The sequence below is a fragment of the Fusarium redolens genome, assembly GCF_020744475.1.
Source record: "Fusarium redolens strain MPI-CAGE-AT-0023 chromosome Unknown BKA55scaffold_2, whole genome shotgun sequence".
Classification (NCBI taxonomy): domain Eukaryota; kingdom Fungi; phylum Ascomycota; class Sordariomycetes; order Hypocreales; family Nectriaceae; genus Fusarium; species Fusarium redolens.
In genome coordinates this window covers 1,054,757-1,081,652 of record NW_025763665.1, presented here as the reverse complement: position 1 = coordinate 1,081,652, position 26,896 = coordinate 1,054,757, and the positions used below count along the sequence as shown (strand labels likewise).

Sequence of the window (26,896 nt, the reverse complement as noted above, 5' to 3'; positions counted from 1 at the left end):
GATGCATCAGTAATTCAGTCAGTTGAGGAGAACTCCTTGCAAATGGGAGCATGTCAGTTCAGGGTGAGAAGCATATCTTGAAGCGACCACGGGGTACTTGATACGCATCCTGGTCTCACGGGTGCCTTGCAGCCAGCCTTGAAGATTTGAAAGCATAAGCCACTACTTTGCCTGATCGGAAAATTGCTGCAGGTGCTTTGCATATCTTTAATGTATAGCCTCATGGAAGTTCATCATGCCGATGCTCGCCGTGCTCGGTCGTCGTCAACGCAGCCTGTTGAGTCGCTGCTGTAGCCTCTGGCAGGGATGTCTGCAGGTTGGTGATGAGAATCCTACCAATTTACTGCAGGCGGCTGTCATATCGGCAGTGATGCTATCACGTCTAAATATCTCAGACAACCTTTTAAGGTCTCCTGAGCGGACCACCCGTCGAATATCAATACCTGAACACTCGAGTATGCACTGCACGAATCAGCCAACAAAGCAATGAACCCAAAAGACAAGACCAACCGGGTCACGAAATTACAAAGCACAAAACAGTTGTTCTGCACGAAGCAACCAGCACGAATATGCTTAATACAGAAACCTCCGAAGGCACAGAACGGTGATGGCGGGGGAACATGCGGCCAACGGCCACAGAGACGGACTTGGACGACAGGGAACTTTTGAGTGAAGGGCTGAAAGAGATGGTCAGTCTTGGCATTGAAAGCAGGGGTAAACATGCTGGCTTAGACTCGGAGTCGGTGGCTGTAAGATGTCTCCCATGAGTTATGTATTTGCCAGTGATATCGATCGTGATCACCCATACTTTATAATTATAATGCATCTGCTACTACTACTTTGGCCTTTCTCATGATGATCTGACGTATCAGACTAGGGAGCGGGTGTAACCTAAATACACATCCGTAAAAACCGCCTTTGTTTGTTTCCGATTTCTGGAGAGGCTTATAATTAACATTCCTTTGATCAACACCTTGATCCAATTCAGGAATACTCTGCGAAATGATAAGGCCATTCCCGCAAAGTGCCAAGAATCAGTTGGTAGCTAGAGCCCAGGTCTATCGCCTCCGCCGCAACCTGGAACGACTTGGTCCATTGAATGCCTCTTCCGCATGATGGGAAATTGTGGAATTGGGCAAAGTCTCGACCTCGGACCCGCTGCGATATGGGCTATGCTTGATATCGGCCGAGGACAGGACAAGACAAGGCAAGGGTATCGTGGTTCCTACAGTAGCGTTGAGATTCGGCCAATGACGGCTGCCACGTTTTTCTTATCCGTAGCCTGGACAGTACCTATCTTTATTACCAACTGCATAAAGGTTAATTCACTGTTGCTTACTCTGACTCTGCCTTCGCTTAGATTCGAACCCCCCAACCCAACCAATAATGTCTCAACATACCTGGCCATAAGACGGATTCACTCTAAAATCTTGGCTCTTGGCTGTACTTCTATCTCTACCTAGCCGCCCGCAAATTGAATGTACCTCTAGCCTCATGCACGGGTGTGGCGGCCGACTAACACTAAAAAAACAAGGGTCTAAACGGTTTCTTTCAACTTACATGGTCAGCCAACACTCGATAGCTAGCTGAGTACTCCGTACGGAGTAGAGTCTTGGTATTCCTTCGTATTAAAGGTCCCCATTGTCAGCTCCATTAGTCCCGTTCCCTTTGTTTCGCGTTTCTTTGTCTGTTTATGACCTTATATTTATGAAACTGTCGTACTTAAACAACTCGCCATAACCTGAGGTCTAACTCCCCTGGTTATTGAACCACCCGCATTCAAAACACCAGAGACCAAAGTCTCAACTATAATGACAGCCCCTTCAAAACAGTCGGATCCTGCCTCCGAAGAAGACTCTGTACATACTCCCAATAACGCAAATAACACTCATGATGAAGCAACGAAAAAGAAACAGCCCAGTCGGAAAAAATGGTTCATAATTGGTGCAGTTGTGTTCCTAATAGTGCTAATATTGAGTTTGACGCTGGGGTTGTATTACGGACTTAAAAAGGTATGTTACAACTGATCACTCAAACACAGTCTTTGGCAGCCTGTAAAATACAATCTGAAGAGCGACTAAACCTGTGTTTCTCCAAAGGAACACAATGTCGATAAAAGCGCTGCCAAAGACAACACCGACCAAACTCCCTCCCCACAACCCAGCGATAATCCGAGCAACGGTTCAGATGACAATGATGATAACAAAGACAAGGGAAAAAGCTCAGATGACGATAAAGAAGAATCTGCAAAGAAGAAAGAAGGTCCCTTTGTGGACTTGGGCTACTCCAAATATGAGGGCAATGTCCTCGAGAGCAATATTCATGAGTATCTTGGTATACGCTACGCAAAAGCCCCAACGGGGGATCTTCGATGGAAGGCACCTGTCGAACCAGACTCTACAGCGGGAACACTAAAGGCTCAAGAGGTAAATACAATCTATTCAACTCTTATATCGACAATATCTCATTCTCTACAGTACGCCCCTTACTGCCCAGGAGTCAGCGACGGTCTCAGCTTACGCATTGACGAAGACTGTCTATTCGTCAACATATGGACTCCAGCAAATGCAACCTCCGACTCGAAACTCCCCGTCATGGTATTCTTCCAATCAGGTGGCTACATTAGGAACGCATCGCCCTACGTAAATGGCACACAGCTCATTTCAGCCTCGAACAACAACATCATCTTTGTTAATTTCAACTACCGTGTTGGCATGTTTGGGTTCCTCGCTTCGAAGGAGATCAAAGAAGATGGCGATCTTAACGCAGGCCTGATGGATCAGAGATTCCTCCTCAACTGGATTCAGAAACACATCGAGGAGTTTGGTGGTGATCCTGAGCATGTTATCCTCCATGGTGAATCTGCGGGTGCAGGATCTGTGGCTCTTCAACTCGTTGCTTATGGTGGAAAAGACGAGGGTCTTTTTGCGGGTGCCATTGCTGAGTCGACATTTATGCCTGGTCTCCCTAAGCCTGACGATCTACAGTATCAGTTTGATCGAGTTGTCAACGCGACAGACTGTGCTGATGCCGACGATACATTGAAGTGCCTCCGTGGAATCAAGTCGACAGACCTTCAAGCCCATAACGCAAAGGCTCCTTTCGACGGCCGCACTTATCGATCTTACTTCTATTGGGCACCTACTACTGATGGCGACATGTTTCCAGACTTGCCTTCGAAGCTCTATGAGGAGGGGAACTTTGTCAAGGTGCCACTACTCTCTGGCTCTTGTACAAATGGTATGTACCTGAACCCATATTCACATCACATTACTAATTCATATTCAGAGGGATCCAACTACGCCGTCAACGCAGGCAGCTCAGCCCAGTTCATACGCTACATGCAAAATGAATACCCCTATTTAACCACAGAAGACACCGAGACCATTCTCGACCTCTACCCACAAGAGCCCAAGATCGCAAAACACGATACTTGGTTCCCATCAGCCTCGCGCGCATACGGCGAAGCAACCTTCATCTGCCCTACAAACAACATCCTCAACGCCTTCGCTGAGCACGCCGACCCCAAGACTCTCTGGTCTTATCGCTATAATGTTGCGATTGAAGAGTTCACCACCGATGGCTATGGTGTCCCCCATGTCTCCAATGCGCCCGCAGTCTTTGGCCCTGATATGACAGCTGCCAAAGCTGGTCCTAGCTATCGCACTTACAACGCGCCCATGGTCCCTATTGTTCAGAACTACTGGATCAGCTTTGTTCGTAGCTTCGACCCCAACACTCACCGTGACGAGGATGCTCCTCGGTGGGAGAATTGGGGTAATGACCAGCGACGTCTAGTGTTTGAGTTGAATAACAACACCATGGAAAGTGTTGACAAGGGCCAACGAGAGCGATGTGAGGTTTGGTTAGATATGAGTGGTTCCACCAAGCAGTAATGATCTTCACGACTTTGATTACATCACGATTTAAAAGCATTCTTATCGAATATACTTGATACCCATGTCATATACATAATACATCTACTCACATTTACCTTGCCGACTCACTGTGATCTCCTAGTTGATTTCCTTTATCACTACGATTGCCTTACACCAAGTAATCTTATATTGCATCTAGTACTAATTCTGTCTCAAGTTGCTCAACGTATCAATGCTTAGCACAATGTCATTGCACTTCGTGCCATCACAATACCCAGATAATATGTTCACCAACCCAGGAGATAATCGCTATAACCTTCAGTTGTTTGTAATGAATAGTCTCACCCTGGTCGATTCTCACGGGGCCAAGTCGCCATGTTATCCTTCAGAATCCGAATGCTGAGATCGGCTCAGTGTTCGTCTCATTAAAGCTTGGACTGCCCGTTTTGCTTCTACTGCCCAGCGCTTCACTCGCCGTGTTCTGTTGCGTATTCTCTGTGGCAACATTACGCTCGGTGTTAACATAGAATCTTCAAAAGAGCTACCCTGGGTAATCTCAGACCGTAATGGTGTCGGATCGCTGAGATTGGCTGTGCCCCTTTGCCTTTTTCGTATGCTCGTCGGCGCAGCCCTGGATCGAAGAAAAGACGATTTCTTCCTTATGGGTTTTGAATAGAGCGTCCTGTCGAAATTCTCCCTTATGAAGTTCTTCCCTGAATAAAGTGTCTTGTCAAAGTCCCATCGGTCGAATATTCCAAGGCCGCTATCGAACTTTGGTTGACTCACTAGTTCCGCCGTTACTATACCCTTAGTTGAAGGGGGGTAAGGAATATCAAACTGGTCAGACAGCTGCCGCGAAGGTCCTCGGATAGTTCCTTCATCAATATTAGAGAGTCGCTTATCAATACCAAGATGAGCGAGTTGCTCTTCGAGTGCTTCCCTAAAGCTGGATCGATCTGTGAAACCGTCTCTGTGAGGAAAGTTCTTCAGCTCCAAGAGCGAATTGTACTGCTTTAAGGGACTGTTGCGTACAATTTTCCCGTCAGGGCCCATGAATTTATTACTCATTCGGCTTCGAGATACTTTGAGTCTGAGTCTTGGCTTGATAGGATTACTGGAGCTTCTCTCAGGAATGCCCGGAGATTCAAGGCTCCATTTGCTCTGAAGCCCTGACCGAGACGACCTTAGACGAACTTTGAACCGAGAAGCATTGGTCTGAGTTTGATGATAATCTGGTTTTGTCAAGTCATCGATCCTTGATATTGGCTTTGAAAGCATCTCATCCGCACCTACTTTAGACTCCAGGGGCGTAACATTATTAGCAGGACTGCTGGCATACATCTTATGTGCAGGGACTGCGGTGTTTCCAGATGAACCCCAACATGGGAGATTGGAATTGTGTTGTGCTTCATCAGGTAACGGTGGCAGAGCCTTCATCAACTGTGGAATGCTGTTTGTGACCCTTAGCTGATGTGCTGGTGAGATTGGATTAGGTGAAAGAATCCCATCGCCTCCAGTTGCTTTTGGCACGCCCTGCTTCGGCAGTGCCACATCGTTCTTATCCCGGACCTTAATGTTTGTATTGGTGGGGGTCCGGCGATGATGCGCCCCGCGGAGCTTTGGTTTCACAGCTTCCCTTTTGTTTCCCACATGTAACGAAGGTTTGTCTGGGCATCGAGCTTTCGTCTTTGGTGGAACAGGAGGAGGACTTGTCCGAACGGTATCATATTCACCGGCTTCCTTCTCTTTTTGGCTACCCCCCCAAACCCAGTCGTCTTCGCTAGTGTCGATGGATAGTACAGGAGATCCACGCTGGGCTAGAGTGGAAGTCATTAGAGAGCCTTCCTTAGGCTGCTCCTCTCGAGGTTTTGTAACCATGTCGCATATTACAGACCCCATAGCTGAGATATTTGAGCTACAGTAGGGCTCGGGAAAACTTGAAAGTCCACCATTGTAAGCATCTGGCTGCTTTTGCTAAAAGCGGCTGCCTTCCAGCTTCTCCGTCACCGGTTGCTCGCAGACCGGTTGCATTGGAGATTGTTGCCTTCTTTTGATAGATATCGGAGTTTGCTTGCAACCAGCATTAACATCGGGTTCATCGAATTCTTGCCGTTGAGGCCTGGAGGTATTTAAGTTGCCATAGATTGGCCCTGAAGATGCCCGAGTTTCTTTGTTTTCACGTACAGCTGCATTTCCGTAAGGATCTAAACTTGTTAGTTTTCATCAAATTCATCAGCAGAAGCTATACCTTTGAAACTGGCCGGGGGCGTCGTAGTTGTTTCCCCCATGTCGTCTCTCCTCAACATGCCAGTAGAATGCCCTTGGGGAGAGTCAACTGGGGACGCATACTCAAACTCGCCTGGAAATCCCTTGTCGAACTCTTCGGTATAATCGTAGTAGAACGAGCTTGGCGAGCGAAGAGGTTGCATGGCATCATCTGGGGTTCTTCCGTGGTACATGTCCACAATGGACGTCAAGCTGGCAGATCGAACACTCTGATCGCCTGGCATATACTGGAAATATGGAAATTTCAATGGCGGATATCTTGCACCGCTGGGTCTTCTTGACGGATTGGCCCTTGAACCGTAATAAGGTGCGGATGAGGAGCGCGGAGGTAATGAAGACATTGATCGACTGAATTCGGGCCTCAAAGACAATGGAGGGTATCGTCGATGCTTGCGATAACCCCTATGCATGTGAGAACTGTAGTTCATGCGCTGTTAACCGTCAGACTGGGTTGACCGTGAGAGAAGAAGAAGTTACTGACATGCGAAGACCTGTCAATCTCAACCATTCTCCGGTGATCAATGAGACCATTATCTGTCACTGCTGGAGAAGAAGGCCGGACACCAGGTCGCCTCAGACGTGTGGGATATGGAAACGGTGAGCGAGGACGCTGAAAGCCATTATTACTTTGTTGACTGTGAAAGGTGCCGGAGGATTTAAATGAAGGGACCCGTCTCGAACTGCACGTTGTCAAAGAGTGTGTTCGTTGGCCTTCCGACGCGGGAGAAAACGACCTGGGATGGGTAATTCCAGGAGAGCCATATAACGAAATGATCTCGGAAGTCGTGTCTCGATACGAGGGTAGCGATCTACGGTCGTCCCGAATTGGACCGTCCTTAACTTCATCGTAATAAGGGCGAGCTGGCCGCCTCACCCTTTTATGACCGACTCTTGTGCGAGGGGGTCGAGGTGTATTTGAAGGTACAGCAGAATTGATGGAGTAGATACCAAGATCTCCGGTCTCTGTCGTCGTCTTGAGCATGCTCTCTAGAGGTCCGGTAGAGCGGAGGAGAGCAGAAGTATCGTTCAAGCTCTGGAAGGGTAGTCGTGGTTGAGATGGAGACCGTAGCCTCGGGGTAGTGGACCGTCTTTCATGAGTTTGATAGGCACTGTGCAGTGAAGCTTGGCTGAATGATCTGTATCTGGAATCACCGAGGTCCATGATCACTCGTTAACAACTTGACGCTGCATGGAATGCAAATGGGGAGGATAAGATAGGACAAGGAATATTCGACTGATCATTTACCGATCAGGAGACCAAGAAGACCAAGAAAGTCGGAGTAGGCGATTACAAGCCAAAATGACAATAGTCACAGGCAAAATGTGGACACATTCTCGAGAGAATGATTATTAGTGAAGACGAAGTATTGAGATCTAATGGAAGTTGAGGTCATCTTGCGGCAGGAAGACTTTGCCTATGAAGAGTCCAATCTAGGAATCCTTCCTGTTTTCACAAGAGCACTTGCACTTGCAATTACACCTGCACTTGTCATTATTTGAATTGGAGGTTGGTCTTAATGCTGCCATCACCCCGATGAATATAAAGGAGGGAGCTACCCATGGTGATGTAATTTGTAGGTAGCACCTGGAGGAATCTCAAGTACCAACATTGGACGCCCTACGTACTAAGTTACATTGCTAATTGTAGCCGGGCAGGAACAGGAATTGGTGTCTCGAGGCCGGAGCGACAACTCCTTCCACGCGACATGTAATGAAGCCATCACCAAGGTTATTGTTGACTGTGGTGTGCCTGCCCGGAGATAAAGACCCACCCACCTTTAAGGGCCTGTTTCATCGACGGCGTAAGGATCGACAACACTCTTGCCATCTATGTAATTTCAGTCCCGATGGTATGAAACGCCACGAGATAGATGAAAGTTCATGAGAATCTTAAGGCAATATATGTTGACTTTTTGGCTTGGTACAAATAGGATATTTACTCGTCAATGAATGCATATCGACGCGAGTGGCGTCCATGCCTCCTTCGTAAAGAGCAGCATTGGGCGTCAAGATTTATGCCAACGCATTGACTGGTACGAATTGGTCCTCCTGTTCTTCCTAGCATACTTATTGCCAATCAACCAAGTTGAATGTGTCTGTGCGGTAGACTAACCTCTCGCTCACCTTCACCGCTGATAAGGGCTCACGTGCATTACGAATCTCGATATGAGAGACCAGTCACGAGTTTCTATTATTGTCACGCGAGTTTCTCGAAGAACTAGCCGTAATAAAGCGAGCATAAGCATAAGTAGAGGGCTCTCCGAGTCATCTCCGCAACCGGTTCCCAGGTCCAGACACAATTTCATGCCACTGACATCTTCAAATGGGTGTCCTCCGTGTGTAGCGTGACTCACCAATTTCGGACATGGCCACAGGCAAAGCGGTTTGTGACAACCCTTGGCAAGGGACCTGGACTCGGGAGTGTAAGGACGGGACCGGAACCCCGTACCGAAAACGGGCTGCCGCATAGAGTCTAACTCAAACATCTGACTCGGCAACAGGGTTCAGTTAGTTCGATGGGTCTAGAGTGGCTCTTCTTGAATTTGTTTCCCACCAAAAACGTCAACTCGATGCCTGGATTTGGTTAACCCTGGTAGGTGGGCTATAATACGGGATCAAGAAAGTGATCATCTTGGGGATATTTGTAGATCACCGAGGGGAAGAAAATGCTGTTAAAGTCAAAAGCTCAGTTTTGATTCAAAAGCTTATCAAGGTGTTGTCATAGAAAGGATCATCTGTTTCTTCAGATTTAAGCCTAAAATGTTGGTGGAAAGTTTGTTGTTTCTATTGTTACTCTTGGTGTGTGGGTTCTATCCCAACTCAAATGCCTCGGCCACCCTTCAAGATTTTCCGTCCTTGTGGACGACTCTAGCCGGCAGAGCCTGGCAATCTCTGTCATTCAACTGGTCACCGTACCATCCCCGCAGTTTGTGAAGCCCACTTGGTTGGCTCCATGATTGCTTATCCAAGCCTAGTCAGGGGTCTATCGCACACTTGGACTTGTTTGAGCTCAAGCTAATGTCGGATGCACATGTTCAACGGGTCTTTGAATTTGAACAAGAGGGAACCCTTTGCCTTCTCGCCCGGCCCCAGAAAGTCAACAAACCATCAACGATAGACAGCTTCCTTCTTTCAGCTCCGTGCTTGGAGGATAACCAAAGCTTTTGGTTCTTATTACCGACCCCCAGTGCACGTGGATCATTTCTTATAACAGTGTCAACATCGACACCTTCCAACACCCAGTCTTGCCACACCGAAACACTCAGTACCGAATTCAGTTTGTCTCGCCCACAATGACGGATCGAAGGCCAGTCCTCACTCTCCCACTCCCAGCTCGGGATCCATTTGAAGTTCAACGACCTGGGTCATCACTTCAAAGCCCATCGATACGCAGCCCCCGGTTCCATGAAGACTTCGATGCACCTTTCTCGGTGGACATTATGAACGCCTCAAGAACAACTCTCGCAACCGATACCATGAGCTATCCTTCAACTGGCACAACTAGCCGTAACAGTTTTGGCTGTGATGGTGACCGACCATCACCCCTTCAGTATCGCAATGCCTCCTGGGAATCAGAGACGAAGCGTCGGTCAAAGGTCAATGATCGCATCCTGGAGTGGGCAAAGAGATCATGGGGAGTTGTGCGCACTCGGTCCAACTCTAAGGATGACCCCAAGGACGACTATTTTGAGGGTCACTCGGCCCAGAGCCCAACAAGTGATATGACGTCGCCTTCATCAGATAACATCACACCCTCAGAGCCCGACGGTGGCCGAACAGCCCACGACAGCCAAGTTTTTGCGGTCACTAGTTTGCCAAGCTCGAAGGCAGGATCGAAGTGATGAGTTGAAATGGGCTTCAAATACCATTAACCTAATTATTAATGAGGCGGGAAGGCTAGTAACGAATAATGTCGGCGTTAGGAGGCACTTTGTTTCAGCTCGGCTCCATGAGATGACCGATTGCAAGATCAAGGGTCTTGAATTCTAGGATTAACGAGGAACCAGACCTCAATAGGAGGCATGCTCTCAGAATACACCACCGCCAATGATGAAAAGGCGCTCTTCTTCCCTCTTGGCCCATTGAATAATCTTGTTCGCTCCTTGTGTAATGGTCGCTCTCGACACATTAGGCCCAGCAACACAATAAAATTCAAACACAGGCGTGGTCCATGCCAATGAGGTGGCATCATCTCCGACGGCGTGCAGAACTTTGAGATGCGAGTGTTTGGCGTGAATGGATGCATGTAGCTCATGGTACACCGTCATCAGTCTCCTGCGCTCAACAAGGCCAGTGAAGTACGGCTCTAATGACCCCATGCAGAATTGTACATTGGCCCGCGACTTGTAAAGGAAGTGGCTGACTTGGCTCCCGGGGGCAATTTCGTGTATTTTTGGTCGACCAAGGCGGGTGGCGTTCTGAATAATAGCCAATGTCCCATTCTTGGCAAGCTGCTGAGCGACATTGTCGCGCATCTGCTTCAACTCGAAGAAACTCTCACGATCGGTGCTCACGAGGATCATTGCGATCTCCTCTTCTGATGATCGCCCTTGTGCAGCAGCAGGAGAACTAGCTTGATCCCCGGAAGTACCGTCAAAGAAACTGACGTACATGTAAAGATAACCTTTGTTGTTGAAAGCGGGAAGACAAATAGGGATCCAGTTCTCTCCACCGCCACCCTTGATGCCGTCGCTCTCGAAGAGCATATTGAAAATAAGTTGCAGGTCGCTGGGATGAAGTGAATGTCGACGAGGCCGAATGACGCTGACAAGTTTCCCACCAGCCACAATTAGACCATATAACAACTTGTCTGTACGTAATTTCAGAAAAGTATTGTTGATCGCGTGCCGTTGAGATTTTCGAAGCCGCAGGCATTCTAAAGATCCAAGCAGAGCCGAAGCAGAGCCTTTTGTGAATGTATCAGCCAGAGAAGACAGGAGACCCTCGGTCCCTTCAAGGGGCTTTCGTAAGTCAGTTGATGGCCGATTCGCAAAAATATGAGTTAGCCTGGGCAAGGTTAGTGTTGACAAGATTTGCATATATAGCGCATCTAATTGTGCTTGTATCTGCGAGTCACTTTCACCCAACTTGCTGATAGCGACAAAGTAGAGCGGTCCTTTGGTCAAGATAACAAAACGAGTATCCCCGGCAGAAAAGGCCTGAAGTGGATTCTTGGCACCTTCATAAAATGAAATGATGGTTTGAACAACGCCCATGGAGGAGTTTATCAGACTTAGATCTCCATACCGGCTCCAAATGGGCTTCCCGGCTGATGACAGAATCAAATAATGTTTCAGTTTCGACTTCCACAGATGTAAAATATCCGACTCAATATCTTCATCATAATCCTCGGGGAGAGAATTGAACTCGTGGTGAAACTCCGCGAACCGGTCATTTGCGCCTATTCTGCTTTTCTCGAAAGGAAGAACAGTAGCTGACTGAGTTCGTAGCATTTTCCAGGCCGGACTCTTCTTATGTAGTTCACCGGCAAGTAGACTTGCAATATCGCCAGCAGGTCGCATCGTCGGTGCAAAACTCATGATGCTCGCAGTCTCATCTGCCTCACCGCTGCCACTACTCTCCTGTCGATTTGGGGAAGCACGACCACTCTCAGCGGGGCTTGGGAGTGAGTCGGGCCCAGGGGTGGGAAATGTCCCTCGAGATCCATCAGGAAAAGAGAGCGTCTGTATTTCAACAGGAGTTATTGCTGTGGTAGCCTGAGCTTGCAGAGAAGCTGTTTCGGTAGCGCTCGTTGATGGCCGAGGCGGTAGAGGGGGGCGATAATCTTCGTTTATGGAAGATGCTGGCTTTGGGGTCATTTCATCCGGCTCCATGATTGCGGATAGCTCACTTGTCGCATTTCTTGGCAGAGCAGCCTGTTAGGGGAGAGATGGAAGAAGACTTATTTTTGCCAGAATCATACGACCTGGAAATCTTCTGTAGGCATGAGGTGAGGCCATTATGCCATCTTGAAAGGCTGAATATGATTAAGAAGTGATGATATCGACAAAAAAAGAGGAGGTAAAGAGCTTCATGGGGGCATGACGCGCTGGAGGGGCTGTTGCAGCCTTGTGCTAAGAGGTCTAAGGCTTGGAAGCTTAAGCCAATCAGAGCTCTGCGCACTCACATAGCTCCGCCAGTTTCAGGGTGGCTTCAGTGGGTGCAGTTGAAACTACCTGTATGCTCCACGTAGCCTTCTGATTAGGATCGGTGCGCCTGCTTGATTACGACGATTCATAGACGAGCTTGTAGAACATTTGTTGGGATCTTTAGCCCCTAGCGATGCTTTTTGCTGCTGTCGCAACACGATACGATACCCGATGTCCTTGATTTCACTCATAACCGCGCATTTCACTAGCCATGGCTCTTGAGCCCGGGTCCGGTCGTCGCTCAGTATCTCCCGAGAGCTCGGGTCGAGAATCACCTATTCCACGCCAATGGAGGAACCAGTTGGGTGAAGGTGGGTGTGCGCCTTTGATATGGAGAGAAATTGGACCACTTTCTGACTCACAGCGCAGAAGATTATGCCATCAAAGATAAATCTTATCGCAAATATGCACATGGAGTTGATAGGGCACTTGTCTTGTTCGAGACGGCTTTAGAGGAATGGGCAGACTACATTTCGTTCCTGAACAAACTACTCAAGGTATGGTGCATGCGGAAATTATCAAGTCGTATACCTTAATAACGAATCCCAGGCTCTACAAGCTCGCCCCAAGTCGATCAATGCCATCCCGTCCAAAGCTACTGTTGCGAAACGACTCTCACAATGCCTCAATCCCTCCCTCCCGTCTGGCGTGCACCAAAAGGCTCTCGAACTATACAATCTGGTATTCTCAGTCATTGGTAAAGATGGTGTATCGAGAGACCTTCCTCTATACCTACCAGGATTGGCCACAGTCCTCTCCTTTGCTTCGCTGTCAGTACGGGCACCATATCTAGATCTCCTGGAACGGCACTTCCTCGGCACCGACCCCCGATCACTTCGCCCAGCAATGAAATCTATAATACTTGCCCTGCTACCTGGCCTCGAAGAGGAGACAAGTGAAGACTTTGACCGAACACTGCGCCTTGTCGAGAGTTTCAAGCACGCCATTAGGCCCTCATATAGTGAAGAAATCAACAATCAACATTCTTCGGGTGATGCATTCTTTTGGCAATGTTTCTTCCTAGCATCAATAACCAGCCAGAGTCGTCGCTCTGGGGCTCTGGCGTACTTGGTACGCTCCTTGCCGCCCTTGGGGCCAAGGGCCGCCCCTAACCCGAATAAGACAGCGGCATCGCAAAGTGAAGGGGATGAAGACACCAAAAGCAAGCTCGCGGAGGTCGTTACATCCCCTGAGCCGGGGCTCTTGTTACGCTGCTTTGCGAGTGGCCTCTCGGATGAACAGCTACTGATTCAGCGCGGCTTCTTGGACCTCCTAGTTTCTCATCTCCCACTAAATGCGCATGTTATTCAGTCCCGAGTGAAGCCAGACGACCTTGAACTACTACTCAAAGCAGCTGCTGGCGTAGTCACTCGGCGCGATATGAGTCTGAATAGGCGCCTCTGGGCGTGGCTGCTAGGACCTGAACCAGCAGCTGAACATGAAGCCAGCGGCGACAATTCATCCAGCCCTCCTGCTGATCAGCATACATTTTTGGCTTCAAAGACCAACTATTTCGAAGAATTCGGATTGCAGCCCTTGACCAAGGCTATATTGCAGATGATTGAAAACAGTTCCCACAATACAGCCAGCGAACGCGCTAAGCCTTACAGAATATGCTTGTCTTTGATGGATCGGTGGGAAATTGGCGGCTTGGTTGTCCCTGAGGTTTTCCTGCCTATTATCGAGAGCGTGCGTCGATTCAAGGACCATGCCTCAAACAAGGCAGAGTTTAACGAAGTCTTGCGGAGTGCCAGCGTCTTCTTCGATGGTATCGAGAGTGGCCTCATCTATGGCGAAATTGCTGCACTTCTTGCACAAGCTCTGGGTCCTGGAGCTCTCAGCCCGTCCGAGCGCAATGACAAACTCTCTCTAGTCAATTTCATCTTGACCAACTTCAACGTGCGGGAAGAGGAGATGGTCACAATTCATGCACCTCTGTGCTGTCTAACAGCTTTGGCTATGCTTCAAGACTTCAAAGAGCGCGTCTCTGCTAGGAACCACTTGGATCTACAAATGCTGTCCCTTTCTAGTCAAGCCCTGAGCGTTGCCATGTCACTCTTGGAGCTTGTTCCAGAGAGAGTCTTCCCTGATATCAGTAAGGACTCAGAGAATCGGAGCAAAAGTTTACCGACCAACGTGGAGATTTTAAAGAAGTCGCAGAGCTTTTATGTCAATGAACAGGGCAATATTGAGGCGTCTGCCTCTCCCTTTCATGCTTTGACTATAGGACGAGCAATCCTAGATAAAGCTGCCCAATTTGTCTGCCAGGACCTGGGGTCATCTGAGACTGATCTCAATGCTTGCATTCGATTACTCGTTCTTGCAGTCCACAAGACCCCAAGAACATATGAAGCCAAGGAGAAGGAACTCCTGCAACTCATGCATGAACTTCTTGAACACCCAGATATTATGGCATTTCCGTCCTTCTCGGCTATCTTGCAACTATCGACTCAGCTTTACTATGCTGAGAGGATTGAGACAGCACAATTATCAAGCCTGGTGCCTCTTTTGGTCCGGCATGCGTGGACTTACCTTTCAGCATCTGAACCAAAATACCATGTCGAAGCAGTCAGAGGTTTATGGCAACTGCAGTCAGCTCTATCCACATCCAATCGTGATATTGAAGCAGCGTTGTCCAGTCTTATCATCTCACAAGAGACCGCTCGCCTTGGTGCTATCGAGCCGGTTGACAAAGGTCGTGCTTTGAGTGTGCTGTGGTCACACACTTTACAAGACAATGTTTCGCCCGAGCGTCGAGGTTCTAAAACTCCGACACAGGATATGAAGAGCCTCCCGCGCCTTGCTGGAGCTGACAACTACGAGGTTATGCTCACACAGCCCATCTTCCTCATCCTTGATGCCCTACAAGATGATCGGACCCCGCTATATATGACAGTCAAGGCGTGGCTTAACACAATGCTAGGGATTGATAGGCAAGTCTCAGTTCTGAGAATTTGGAAACCATTGCTAATCAATACTAGACTTTTTTTGATATTCATTTCCAGGTTATCCGACATACCCTTCTTACAGACCCTAACACAGAACGACGAGAAAGTCAGTCAAGAGTCATTGTCATTCTCTGAAGACGAGGATCTTGATCTTTCTCTTTACTACCTCAGGACACTTTCAAATATATTGACGTGCGCTGGAGATATTTCATGGACTGTTCTGTCGTCCAAACATATTTCCTTTCATGGCCAGCATATGCAAATCAGTTGTAAGTCACCCATTTACATATGCGCAACTTGTAGTCTGACCAGATGAAAGCTGGGGGCGAAGAAAATGAGATGACCTTGCAAGAGTTCTTCATTCGTGTATGCATTAGGTGCATAATGGCCAACCCTCCTGAGAACGTTGCCAAGGAGTTTCAAGATCGTGTCAACCAACTCTATCGATACGCACTCAGCCTCCTACATAAGTTTCTCCTTAGTCCTTTTGCCGCCTCTATATCAGCTCAACACCTTGAAAACGTACTCATCGATCGACTCGAGAAGTCTCTTCGAGGCTCGGATGGATATGTGCAGGTTCTTTTGCTTGATGTTGTTTATGATGCACTCAAGCTGAGAGACATCGCTCCAGCTGACGCTCCGACTTCTCCTATATCTGAAAGACGGCCATCCTCATTCGACCCCAGGGGAAGCCGGCCATCGCTTTCAGTGCCAGAAGCCCGGCTAGTCTCGCCACCGCCACCTCAACTTCTTCAATGCCTTCAAGATGGACTCAGCTCACCCAGTAGCCGCCCAGTCCTAGACAGCTGGGTTGCTTTCGTTTCCGAGTGCTTGCCGCTATACTCCGATTCTATCTTCCAGGTACTCATTCCTCTGGTTGAGACACTCTGCAGAGAAATCGGTACAACCTTTACCAACTTGCGGGAAACCTTCTCCTCCAATGCTCTATCTCTTGGTAGCGAGAAATCGTCACCTGAGTCTACTCTTATTTTCCTCCTCAATGGCCTTGAGCAAGTTCTGGCACGAGCACATCAACAGCTCCTGAGCGAAGAGGCTCGGACACAGGTCGTAAAGAGCCCAGATCAGCCCCAGTCTCTCTTCGGAAGCATGGTGTCAAACGTGTGGCAATCAGATACCCCCCAGTCTCGCAGTGCTACGGCAAATGACCGACTGACAGTCCATCTGGCGTTCCAGGATGCTGTTCGTATCTGCTATAAGATTTGGACATGGGGTCAAGGCAACGACTCAAGCAAGCAAGATCAAGGCTCTTTTGGGTCATTCAATTATACATCCTTGCGCATGCGTAATCGTGCTAGGAGATTACTTGAACATCTCTTCACTGCAGAGAATCTCCAATGTCTTGAGACAGTCATTGCTATCTGGAAGCAGTCAATTGATGATGCTGAGTCAACCCAGGTCTTCAATATGCTTTCTGCGTTGGAGGCATGTCGACCAAAGCACTGTATGCCTGCCTTATTCAATGCAATTTACCGAAGAACCGGCGCTGGTGCCGTTGACACTGCATCCAAATCCACGATGACGATATCCTTGCAAGACACCGATCTTGTCTGGTTTCTTGTGGAGTATACGAGAACATTAGATGATGATGCTATGGACGAAATATGGCAGGATTGCATGGTCTTCCTCAAGGACCTTCTCACGAATCCATTTCCACATAGACAAACACTGCCAAACCTGCTAGGATTTGCTGCTCTTTTAGGCGAGAAAGTTGACAACACCAACTTTGGAGAACAGAGGAGGATGAGAAAGGAGCTAGGGGTAATGCTATTCTTATTTTTGACTTGCGTGTTGGCTAACATCGTTGTAGGACACCTTTATTCGTCTCCTTGCTGCTCTTTTCACTACCAGACCTGTGGCGTTCACTGACTCAACAACATCGGGCAGTGGTATTCCTAAATCTGACTCTGGCAACTCACTGAACGGAGCCAGCGAAGGGCCAGATGATATTATCTCTATATTGGCTTCTATCGTCCCAAAACTGACTAAAATCTTGGTCGAACCTGACAGAGTCCTCTCTGCTTCGGCCACTATCTCTACTAATGTTATTGGACCAACCTTGAGGGCCAAAGGATTCCCTGACATAGTATCGAAGAATACCATGTGCCTTCTCCACGAATTATCAAGAGTTCACAATAACCAGAAGAATTGGAAGAAGGACGTCGGTGATGCTTTCAATGACCCCAAGTTCTTCGGCATGGATCTGGATTTGGCCAAGGAAGACTGGCTGCCGTTGTTAAGACAATGGACTCTTACGGACAAGGAGAAGATGCCAGAGATCGTGGGTCGTATTAGTGCCCCTTCGACAGCCGGCATTGTGTTTGGTGTTGGGGCAACTTCAGCTCGTCTCGAAGCTGATCGCAAGACGCAACTCAACCTCCGGAGAATTGCCACATTGATTCTTGCAGGCTCTGAAGATGCATTCGTTTCGGATTTGTCAGAGATATTTAGCAAACTGGCTGAGCTTCTGGGCGCTTCGTCAACATCATCACCTTCATCAACGACAAGAGCGGATATTTACATGGTATTCCGTGCCCTAGCTTTGAGAACTAGTGCTATCCATTTAGGGATGTTATGGCCAGTTGTCAATGCTGAGATTCATGCAGCAATATCTTCTGTTGCTGCACCCGACAACAGCACTGCTTCTGACACTTACAACAACGCCTCAGTTTTGCAGGCCTGTAAGCTTTTAGATCTTCTGATCTGCGTGGCACCAGATGATTTCCAGCTTCATGAATGGCTCTTCATCACCGACACTATCGATGCCGTGTATCGACCGTCCACCTACCAGCCTGTAGCCCTTGTCGACGAGCTTTCTGATGAACTCGGAGCCTCCGTCAACAACTCGGGCTTCCAATCCTCTTCGGTTGTTAATCCAGTGGCACATGGCTCATCTCGACGGCCCCTCCTCGGACCAGGTGGTATTAATGATGATGTCAGCCTTGATAGAAAGGATGAGCTGGTAGCGAAGGTACTCCGGCCCTTCTTTGGACAGCTTAGTATCTTTGCCTTTGAGTCTACATACGCAATGGGCCGAGTTGACAGAGATGCCTGCATCTCGAGTTTGTTAAAGGATATTTTTGATGAGAGGAGTATAGTTAGGGCATTATAGAGATGAGAACTCAGGTATAATAACGGGGAGATGGATTTGATAGAGTGGATATTCTCTAGCGACCTATCTGTTAAAAAAAAGAAGATCCAAAAAGAGACTTAAACTGTCCTAAGCATATGTATGTAGGTTCGAACCCTGCGAGGCCTTGACGGCCACTGTGAAAAGTGATATCTCCTACACCTACCCCCAGATACTCTAGACCTGCCACGAGATATCTCGATAATGCGCCTTGAAGTGCTCGGCTTCATCTCCGTTCAGTCGTTCGAAAAGATAAGAGAAAATGGAGAGAGAAAAACGAAATCCAATACGCAGAGGCTGGAACCTCTGGCTGTATAATACATCAGCTCTGAGCATATCCCACGAAGCCCAGTTGGTTCGTGAGAAGGTTAGCCTGAAAATTCCTCATTCGAGAAATATCGCAAACACTACCCATGTGCGGATCAAGAATTGCAGCGGCAGCCATAGCTTCTTCAAGAGTACCCCCGTACACCCTCGCAACAACACTCTCGAAAGCATCTCTCTCCATAACAGCTCCGAACTCCAGACACTTAGACACGCCTACAAGTTCCGTGCCGAGTAAGTCTAGTCTTTCTAGCAAAAGACTCTTGTCGAAGCGTGACGCTAGCTCGAACCAGGCTTGTACGGGTGTGATCTCCAAGTCGCCGGGGTTGAGACTCTGTGCTAGGCCGTAAAGGGAGGATAATGATATTCGGGGTGATGGCCACTCCAGATGCACGGGAGGTACATAAGGATCTAGACCGAGAGAACGACGATTGTGGCAAGATGATGCTGAAGAGACTAACTTGCGGTCACCAAAGACATCCAAAGGTGCGTTCGCCATGCAGAGTGAAGATGCCATGAGGCAGTGGCCTTTGGGTTCGTCATTGGAGAGGTGAGAGTGAGATGGAAAATCACCAACGAAGAAGTGATCCCAACAGATATGTTCAAGGCTGTGGAATGTCAGCGAGGCTATCTCAATATTCACAATGCAAGATGAGCTTACGAGAGGATAAAATTAACAGCCTTTTGCTCCTCATCGGGAGTGAGGTTAAGATCAGGCAATGGCGGTGGTGAACTCGTAGCGTTACTGCTCGATTCGTTTGATCGGATACTGAAAGCTGGCGTTTCCATCGATTCATCCTTCTTGAGAGTAACAATAATGTCGTCGACGTTAATGTCGGCAAATATCTCCCCACCATCTTGATCGTATTCTTGAAAACTAGGATCTTGGGTCCTCAACTTCACGCCCAGCGTGTCATCGACCCAAGCATCATTGTCGCCAGTAACCACCTCTTTCGTCAGACGGGGACTTATGGAGCAGGTCCCAGACTTGCATCTTGGGATAGTGATTCCTTTGCTCGTTAATAGTTCTTTGATAGAGTCGTTGTCCTTTTTGAGTTGTTCGGACTCAAATTCCGTTAAGGCGATAAGTTCACGGAAGTGAGTGATGTCGAGCTCGAGTTGCTTCTGATATTCTGCTTTGCGTTGGCGATGCTGGATCTGAGCTCGACGAACTTGGGTTCGGCGCAGCTTTGCCTTCTCAGTTGCAGTGAGAGACTTGCGAGATTTCTGCGGTGAGGTTTCACTGCTATTTTCGGGTGCTGGGGGGTGTTAGTGGTGTCTTGGTGATATGTGAGACGTCTTGCACGATTGTCTGAGACTCTGAGTCGAAGAGTGACCGGTTACTGAACCGGGCCTTTACGGAATAGAACGGACTAAATATATCGACCGAAATCACACAAAAAGATAGAGAGGGCACGCTCTATACTTACACTCACTGCTCACCCCAACACTCCCTCTACTCTTCCTCCCCCTCCGCTGGGGCGTAGCACACTCAGGTCCCTCACATGGCGTCCCAGCAACCTTCTGCTTAGTCTTTTTCAGAAACTCGGTGAAAGAAGGTCTCTCGTCCGCTGTACCTGTATTTGCCATGATGTGATTAGATGGCAATTTGCTGCTCGAGGCTTTTGTATGTATGTAAGTTCGAGAATGAGCCCACTTTAATGACTGAGTCTCGAGGTTTGAGTGGGTTTCGAAGTTACGGGTTACGTTGGGTTGGGTTAAGTAAGCCCGGGCGGATTAAATCTTGAAGCGGAATATGCCCCGTGCGAGTTCGGTAGATGGAATGGAAGGAAGAGAAGGCAAGGATAGAAACTAAAAATAGCCTGGCATAAAAACCGTCAGAATAGAAGAGAAGAATACGTATTCTTGACAACAATGATTGATGATGAAGAGAAAAAAAGAGAAAGAGAACATATAACTGCGTTGGGTATGACAAGAGAACATGCAAGTCAGAAAAGAGACATGTCGAGTCACGAGCTGAATCGGAGTTTTTCTGCCTATTCCGAGAGGACATTCGGCTCAAAGTTCCCCATTCTCAGCTGTGTATCGAATCTGAAAAAGAGAAAAGACCCTTTTGCGACCTCGCTGACGATTTCTCCTACGTCACAGATGCCCATCTTTTCCGCGGAGATGGTATTAATAGGTATGCACAATGATTACAAACACTCTCCACCATAAATAAATGGTAACACAAACTTTCAAGGGATATCTTGGGTTGTCCAGGGGAGGCAAGAAAACTTATTAGGACATCTATCCTAAGTGACAAAAAGGCTTAGGTAAATTCAGTATAGATCTAGAGGACCTTAGACTAGTCATTTTTGGCATCTTGTCATAAGGTCAGAAGTTTTCTTGCTCCCTGAGGGTTGTTAACTTTTCATTTTCTGCTCATTGTCTAGAAGTGTATGTGCATTCCATAACTCGCTTTCAAGGACCGTTTCACATCCGAGCCCTCGGGTATAGAACCAAGCCTTTGTAAATCAAACATATCCTCCCCAACGCCTTGCTGTGTTTTAAAAACCACAAATCGCAAATCATGCCACCGTCGTAAATGGCTATACCACGACTCTATTCGTAATCTTCACCGTCGCTATCTGTCGCTGTGCCCTCCTCAATCTCGTCCTCATCAAGGTCGTCATCAATATCATCATCGCTGTCGTCCTCGTCCTCGGCGTTTAACCCTTGCACCGCCTTCCAATGCACATAGTCGTTCTCGAGCCACCTTTTGCTAACTGGCAACTGATAAGGGTCGAACGGGAAATAGGGATCTAACTGATGGAAGCTTTCATCTTGCGTCTCATACCCAGCATCTCGAAGGGCCCCTCCTGTTGAGTAGGTGGCCGTGAGATATTGTGTCAAGCGAACACGTTTGTTGCTCTCCACTAACGGATAGACGTACATGAAATTGAGACGATGTGAGATCTTGGCAAATTCCTCGACGATTACAGGCGCGCAGACCTTGAGAGGGTTGAGTTTGCTGAAGATCTGTACAGAAAGATCTTTTCTGCATGTTCCCATCCACTCCATCTCCTGGCCAATGTATGAAGCAGGATCTTCGGGGTCCACAAACTCCGGAGTCGATACGATCAAGTCCTGCCAGCGGAAGCAGAAGATGTAGAGTGTGGCTTGAACAAGGCTATAGTATGGCGTGAATCGCATCAGGTCTGGTCCCCGACATAAGGGCTCATATTTCTTGCGGTACTGGTCCAGGTGATGTAAAAGAAGCCCAAAGATACTTCGGATCAGCCCGCTTGGTAGATGGGCGCCACGAGCCACAAAACTGGCGAGATATGCTGCGGCAGATTGTTTGAGGACGTTGGGTGTGTTGCCCTGAAACGCAGTGGCAATAAGCTGGCCGCAGAATGCGTCTGTGAGGCGCTCGTGCATCTGAGCAAAATGAAAAATGAGGAATTGTGTGTGTCGAGATTTGTATGTGGGCAGCACCAGTTGCTCGAACTCGCGTAGCAGGACAGTAAACATGTCGAATGCTGTATCCGACCCAGGGTTGATAAAGTGAGGAGTGTAGACGTTGAACAGTGTGTCCATCATGGCGTCCATCTTTTCAACACTTCCCTTGATCGACTTGATTCTGGCAACATTCTCGTCGAAATCAGGGTCGTCGCTGTGGACCGATTCTGCATCGCTCCCGTCGTCGGAGTCGGCGTCGTTCTCCCATTCATCTCCTTCTGAATGTTCTCGCAGTGCGTACATAACGGCGGCAGTCACATCATCGTCGAGATCTTCCAGATCAGTTTGCATCTGAGAATCAATCTGGACAACTCGTTTGAGGATAATATCAAAAACTTCGTCACGCGAATCGGGTAGATAGTCCTTGATGCGAAGAAGGTTGTCGACGTACGCCATGTGTACACGCATGGACTCGTTGTGGAACGGTAACTTGCTCACGAGGAGTTCCTCGAGCACTGAAACTGCGGATGGAAACATCTGTAGCAAATACTGCAGGGTGCCGTGCAATCTATTGCGCATGGTTTCGCGGCTGACCTCAGGGAAATCCGGGACACTCCACACTGAAGATCGACTATCGGAGAATTTTCCCACCATCATCATCAGAACGGGTGACAGATACGAACCCTGAGCACTGACCAGGGCCGCCAAGAAATGAGTAAACACTTTCACGAAGGCATCATCTCGTCCAAGCCAGGAGCAATTCAGAACAGTATGGACAAGACCATTACAGAGCCTGTTTTTGAGAATGGGGACACATCCAGTAAGAGCCACCACGTAAACCTGGAGTTCATGGGGTTTCAGGGTATCATCTTCCTCTCCAACGACGGGTGGTAAATATCGCTGCTTGTCGCTGGCGAAGAGTTCCTTTAATGTGTCGTATTGACTATCGTTTCCTCTCAGGTGCTCTTCAAGGGCAGTCCTGACTTCGAGCTTCACCTCATCCATGGTCCGTCGTCCGACTTCGTACGTCACGTTCCGGGTTTCGTCAATAAATATTTTGCGGCGTTTCGTGGGGCTTTCGGGTGCGTCGACGGGGTCGCTTAGTCCAGCATGCTCAGCCTTTCTCCTCCCCAAGACAGATGCGGGCTTGAGGATGGAGCGGACAGGCGTGGAGCTCCTTGGAACAGGACCAGAGAAATTCCTGGTCGTAGGTGTAAAGGGTCTCATTGATGTAGACCCTACTGAATGTTTGGTGATGTCTCGCTTCGTTGTGCGCTGTCGCTCGATGGAGGAGGGGATGGTTCACTCGAGGTGATGGTGGCGTCTCTCAGGCAACAACAGAGGGGTGCTTCGTGTGGGCAATCAAGGTATAATCATGGACTGAAGTGTATGCTGAAACTTTGACCGAAAGGAATCAGTAGTCATAATAAGCATGTCTCAACAGCACAAGTGCCGGAAGAAAAAGAGCTCGGTTTTCTTTTCTTTTCTTTTCTTTCTTTGCCTTGCCTTGTCTGACCGTGGAAGCGATGATGAAGAAATCTCGAGGTCAATTGTTAGGCGCTGGTGGCCATTGGAACTTTTTTTCCAATTTCTGACGGGTCCCCAATTTTTGACGATTTTCGGTGGGGACCACACGTGCCTCTGGGTGCTCATCCGAATTAAGAAAGGTGTCTCTTCTCCCCGTTGCTCTACTTTGTTTTGGCGAATTGCGTCACATTTGATATCGAAATCAACCTCACTTCAAGCATAGAACAGTTGTTTCTTATTCCCTTTGTCGGCAACGGTTTGTTAAGTCCCGAATGAGATAGATTATGGACTCTTTCATAACTACAGTAGATCCGAGAAGTTTCGCTTGTAATCACAACTTCCTAAATAAATGATTCTTCCTTGAGTTATGAGAAAAGGTGATTTTGTATCTGTTGGTTTGACATGCCTGATAAAAGTTCATGCCATCGCGCCCTGTCAAGACATTAACAATGGATTCAGCCTCAAATGGTAAGACCAATACCGAAATAAGTAGACTGTGGGTGTTCATTTATCTGTACACTACTGGCCCAGAACTCCTTGCCTCTGGATTTAATGCATATCCGTTTGTCTGCATCTCAAAGGCCCTTTCTGACTGTCGTGAATCAATTTGGGACTGCTCCCAAACTTGCAGGCAAGTACCAGACACAAATCACATCTCTATATCTGAACACCAACCTAGTCACATCCCCCCTATATCCTCCAACCCTTCCCTACAATACCGTCCTAAACTCCTTCTCATACCATGTAAGCCTGCCACCATTTCTGGCATCCACGTTCGCTTCCCGGGGGAGTGCTTCTCGCGAAGGAAAAATACACATGCATCGATGTGGCGACACATGTATCATAGTGCAGCGTTTTGAGATGATGAGGTTGTTGTCGATACATTTAACTGAGCTAATACTCGCAACCGATATGATGGGCCCATGCTGTTCAGAGGGGATATGCTGCCGCTGTTTAGAAGAACCATTCGACTGGAGATCGGTACGATCGGTGTTGGGGCCAGGGAGTGGGTTATTGAGGTCATGTTTCGCCGCCTTCGTCTTCGTCGTCCGCTCCTTGCCGCAGGCAGCGTTTTAGTAGCCCTCGGCAGCGTTGCCATTGTGGCCAGGTTGCGAGGCATAAATGTAATTGGGATCAGCCCCAGCCTCGACGCCGTTTCCGTCTTGTCCAAACTCGCCCACGGCGCTGGGCTCTGCTTTGGCATCACCTATCAGGGATCCGGTTGGCCATTGTCCATTATCCATCCCCACTCGATCACGGTTCGACTGATTCTGTTGCTATTGGTGATTCGCGTCAGTAACTGAATGATAGAAGTATCCTCCAACTTCTCTTGCTACTCAGTATAAGCCCCTTCATCAACAAAGCTTACAAGGAGGAAGCCCGTGCTCGTAATCCACTCAACAAATCCAGAGTCCCTGCTAGTAGACTATTTGGCTTACCTCTCTGTACTTGCTGAGATAAACTTTCAGCGCTTCCGCGTAGTTCTCGAAACCAAGAGACGTCATTGCGAAAAGAATGTCTTCACCATTTACGGTCTTGCGTTTTTCCTGCTGACATTTCTCCGACGCTGTGCAAGTCAGCATGCTGCAGATCAAAGACATGACTCGGACTTTTATGTGCAAGTCTCAGTAGGGTTGTGAAGCCATTACTCACCCTCACTCGTGATGAAAGAGATGAATTCGCTGACACATTCTTGCATACACTCCTTGGCCTCTTTCGCGATTTTAGCATTTTCAGGTAGCGCGTTCTTCATGATACGAGCAACTGGAGCAAAGTTTCGAATGTTAGCATCAAGCTCATCAGCCCTGTCGGCCTTGAAGGCGCGAGGCGCTTTGGGTGATTTGGAGGACGAATCGCAAGACATGAGAGGGATCCAGATATGCACGGCTGGGCGGGCTGAGGCGTCAAACAGCTCGCGCAGAAAGGGACGAACAAATCATATCAGGATGTCTCTGTAGATAGATAACTTACCATTGGCTATAGGCAACCATCGATCCTGTTCCTTTACACCCTCATACTCGTAGCCCGCTGTGTTTGCGGCTTGTGGGTCTTGTTGCTCGTTCATTTGTGCTTCGTCGTCGGGTGACGGTGCACCTTGGTCAACCTCCTTGGGAGCAGCGGATTGGGGGGAATCCGACATATTTGGCTACCTGCAGCGGCTGCTAGCGTCCTTTGTAAAAGGGGATTTCGGGCTCGCACAGCTGGACCTTGCGATGATGTGTCCCCTGGCCACGTCGCAGATGGTAGGGCTTGCAAGCGTTGGGGTGTGCGGGAGAGGAAGAGGGGTCTTGGTTCTGCGGTGCTGTGCAAAGTCAATCGAGAGAACTGTACCGATGAGGGTTCTTCGTCACTAATGCAGGTGGTCCCTGGCCCGGGATCTTGGGGCTATGACGCTGTCCACTTGGGGAATTTTGGGGGCGTGTGCTTGGGAGGTAAGGAGTGTTTGATGTGGATGTCTATTGTCAAGACAAGGTGAGGTGAGGTGAGGGTAAGGTAACCAAGATACAGGACACGGAGCGGAGCAGGCGCCGGAGGGGGTGGGCCCCTCGGGGACCATGACTTCGAGATCCGAAAGAGGGCATGCATGGTATGGGAAGAGGATAGGATAGGAAGAGACCTTGATTCAAAGACATATTGGTACGTACAGTTACGTCTGTGTCCAGAAGAGACCAGCGAATACAAATCAAAGCGAGGTAGACAAGTCGCGCGAGGTTGCGCGGCGAAAGCTTCGTGCTGTTCTGTAATAGGCCTAAGACGGCTGATAGATACAAATCAAGAGCAAAGACCGACGCGCGCAAGACAAAGCTGTAGTACACGCGTTGGGAGGGCAAAGGATACGCGCAGCCAAGTGAATTACGCGCAGGACGGCAGGACGCAGGGCAACAGCGATGGCGATGCACCTCAGTAGTGACGTCGACCGAAAGCGTCTCAGAATCGACGGGACGGAGCGGCACAGATTCGGGTCGCGGTTTAGCTAGAGACCAACGGCGAATTGCACGGGAGTGCGAAGGTTCTACCGGGTACGGAGCTTGAGGAATGGGTTACACGAGGATAGCAAGCGTCTCGTTCGCCAATGTCAGCTCTAATGTGCCGCGGGGGTTCTACCAAATCGCGTCAGATCCAGAGTCAGAAGACAATAGCTCAGGAGGCCAAAGAGGACCAGGACAGGACGGGACGGGGCTGGGGCGTGTGTAGATTCGATGACTGATTGATGATGGAGCGCGATGGGGT

General features: G+C 48.6%; 9 protein-coding genes across 9 annotated transcripts; 3 read left to right on the top strand and 6 right to left on the bottom strand.

Moving 5' to 3' along the window:
• The first annotated feature begins 1,369 nt into the window (after positions 1–1,369).
• On the top strand, positions 1,370–3,956 carry BKA55DRAFT_633436 (Alpha/Beta hydrolase protein). The gene is made up of 4 exons (XM_046196977.1): positions 1,370–2,012; positions 2,214–2,426; positions 2,478–3,240; positions 3,289–3,956. The coding sequence occupies exons 1-4, from the start codon at positions 1,812–1,814 to the stop codon at positions 3,894–3,896; spliced, it is 1,785 nt and encodes a 594-aa protein (XP_046054825.1). The 5' UTR covers positions 1,370–1,811; the 3' UTR covers positions 3,897–3,956.
• A 478-nt stretch (positions 3,957–4,434) lies between these two features.
• Positions 4,435–6,505, bottom strand: BKA55DRAFT_589491 (uncharacterized protein; the record flags this gene model as incomplete). The annotated part of the gene is made up of 5 exons (XM_046194942.1): positions 4,435–4,560; positions 4,665–5,093; positions 5,172–5,804; positions 5,901–6,082; positions 6,127–6,505. 5 exons carry the CDS (start codon positions 6,503–6,505, stop codon positions 4,435–4,437), a joined length of 1,749 nt encoding a protein of 582 aa, XP_046054824.1.
• On the bottom strand, positions 6,506–7,600 carry BKA55DRAFT_160296 (uncharacterized protein). The gene is made up of 2 exons (XM_046184977.1): positions 6,646–7,600; positions 6,506–6,581 (listed from the first exon to the last, which is right to left on the bottom strand). The coding sequence occupies exons 1-2, from the start codon at positions 7,324–7,326 to the stop codon at positions 6,567–6,569; spliced, it is 696 nt and encodes a 231-aa protein (XP_046054823.1). The 5' UTR covers positions 7,327–7,600; the 3' UTR covers positions 6,506–6,566.
• A 1,857-nt stretch (positions 7,601–9,457) lies between these two features.
• On the top strand, positions 9,458–10,006 carry BKA55DRAFT_684269 (uncharacterized protein; the record flags this gene model as incomplete). The annotated part of the gene is made up of 1 exon (XM_046198618.1): positions 9,458–10,006. The coding sequence occupies one exon, from the start codon at positions 9,458–9,460 to the stop codon at positions 10,004–10,006; it is 549 nt and encodes a 182-aa protein (XP_046054822.1).
• A 186-nt stretch (positions 10,007–10,192) lies between these two features.
• Positions 10,193–11,998, bottom strand: BKA55DRAFT_589489 (trafficking protein Mon1-domain-containing protein; the record flags this gene model as incomplete). The annotated part of the gene is made up of 1 exon (XM_046194941.1): positions 10,193–11,998. The coding sequence occupies one exon, from the start codon at positions 11,996–11,998 to the stop codon at positions 10,193–10,195; it is 1,806 nt and encodes a 601-aa protein (XP_046054821.1).
• A 234-nt stretch (positions 11,999–12,232) lies between these two features.
• BKA55DRAFT_554003 (Dopey, N-terminal-domain-containing protein) lies at positions 12,233–18,420 on the top strand. Its single transcript, XM_046191569.1, has 6 exons — positions 12,233–12,624; positions 12,683–12,810; positions 12,863–15,246; positions 15,295–15,530; positions 15,581–17,040; positions 17,090–18,420. Exons 1-6 carry the CDS (start codon positions 12,525–12,527, stop codon positions 18,389–18,391), a joined length of 5,610 nt encoding a protein of 1,869 aa, XP_046054820.1. The 5' UTR covers positions 12,233–12,524; the 3' UTR covers positions 18,392–18,420.
• Positions 18,421–18,731: 311 nt separating this feature from the next.
• Positions 18,732–20,323, bottom strand: BKA55DRAFT_501470 (uncharacterized protein; the record flags this gene model as incomplete). Its single annotated transcript, XM_046186830.1, has 3 exons — positions 18,732–19,341; positions 19,395–19,992; positions 20,164–20,323. 3 exons carry the CDS (start codon positions 20,321–20,323, stop codon positions 18,732–18,734), a joined length of 1,368 nt encoding a protein of 455 aa, XP_046054819.1.
• A 669-nt stretch (positions 20,324–20,992) lies between these two features.
• BKA55DRAFT_553999 (RNA polymerase I-specific transcription initiation factor RRN3) lies at positions 20,993–23,691 on the bottom strand. Its single transcript, XM_046191568.1, has one exon. It carries the CDS (start codon positions 23,363–23,365, stop codon positions 21,299–21,301), a length of 2,067 nt encoding a protein of 688 aa, XP_046054818.1. The 5' UTR covers positions 23,366–23,691; the 3' UTR covers positions 20,993–21,298.
• Positions 23,692–24,738: 1,047 nt separating this feature from the next.
• BKA55DRAFT_500077 (histone-fold-containing protein) lies at positions 24,739–25,805 on the bottom strand (the record flags this gene model as incomplete). The annotated part of the gene is made up of 4 exons (XM_046186715.1): positions 24,739–24,936; positions 25,105–25,232; positions 25,319–25,561; positions 25,637–25,805. The coding sequence occupies 4 exons, from the start codon at positions 25,803–25,805 to the stop codon at positions 24,739–24,741; spliced, it is 738 nt and encodes a 245-aa protein (XP_046054817.1).
• Positions 25,806–26,896: the final 1,091 nt, after the last annotated feature.

Bases quoted from the DNA above. Each gene is read 5' to 3' on its own strand.
- BKA55DRAFT_633436 (XM_046196977.1), top strand. From the start codon at position 1,812: ATGACAGCCCCTTCAAAACAGTCGGATCCTGCCTCCGAAGAAGACTCT. The intron at 2,013-2,213 runs GTATGTTACAAC...AACAAAGACAAG, and splicing joins TGTATTACGGACTTAAAAAG to GGAAAAAGCTCAGATGACGA. The intron at 2,427-2,477 runs GTAAATACAATC...CATTCTCTACAG, and splicing joins GAACACTAAAGGCTCAAGAG to TACGCCCCTTACTGCCCAGG.
- BKA55DRAFT_160296 (XM_046184977.1), bottom strand. From the start codon at position 7,326: ATGGACCTCGGTGATTCCAGATACAGATCATTCAGCCAAGCTTCACTG.
- BKA55DRAFT_554003 (XM_046191569.1), top strand. From the start codon at position 12,525: ATGGCTCTTGAGCCCGGGTCCGGTCGTCGCTCAGTATCTCCCGAGAGC. The intron at 12,625-12,682 runs GTGGGTGTGCGC...CTCACAGCGCAG, and splicing joins GAGGAACCAGTTGGGTGAAG to AAGATTATGCCATCAAAGAT. The intron at 17,041-17,089 runs GTAATGCTATTC...ACATCGTTGTAG, and splicing joins GGATGAGAAAGGAGCTAGGG to GACACCTTTATTCGTCTCCT.
- BKA55DRAFT_553999 (XM_046191568.1), bottom strand. From the start codon at position 23,365: ATGAGACCCTTTACACCTACGACCAGGAATTTCTCTGGTCCTGTTCCA.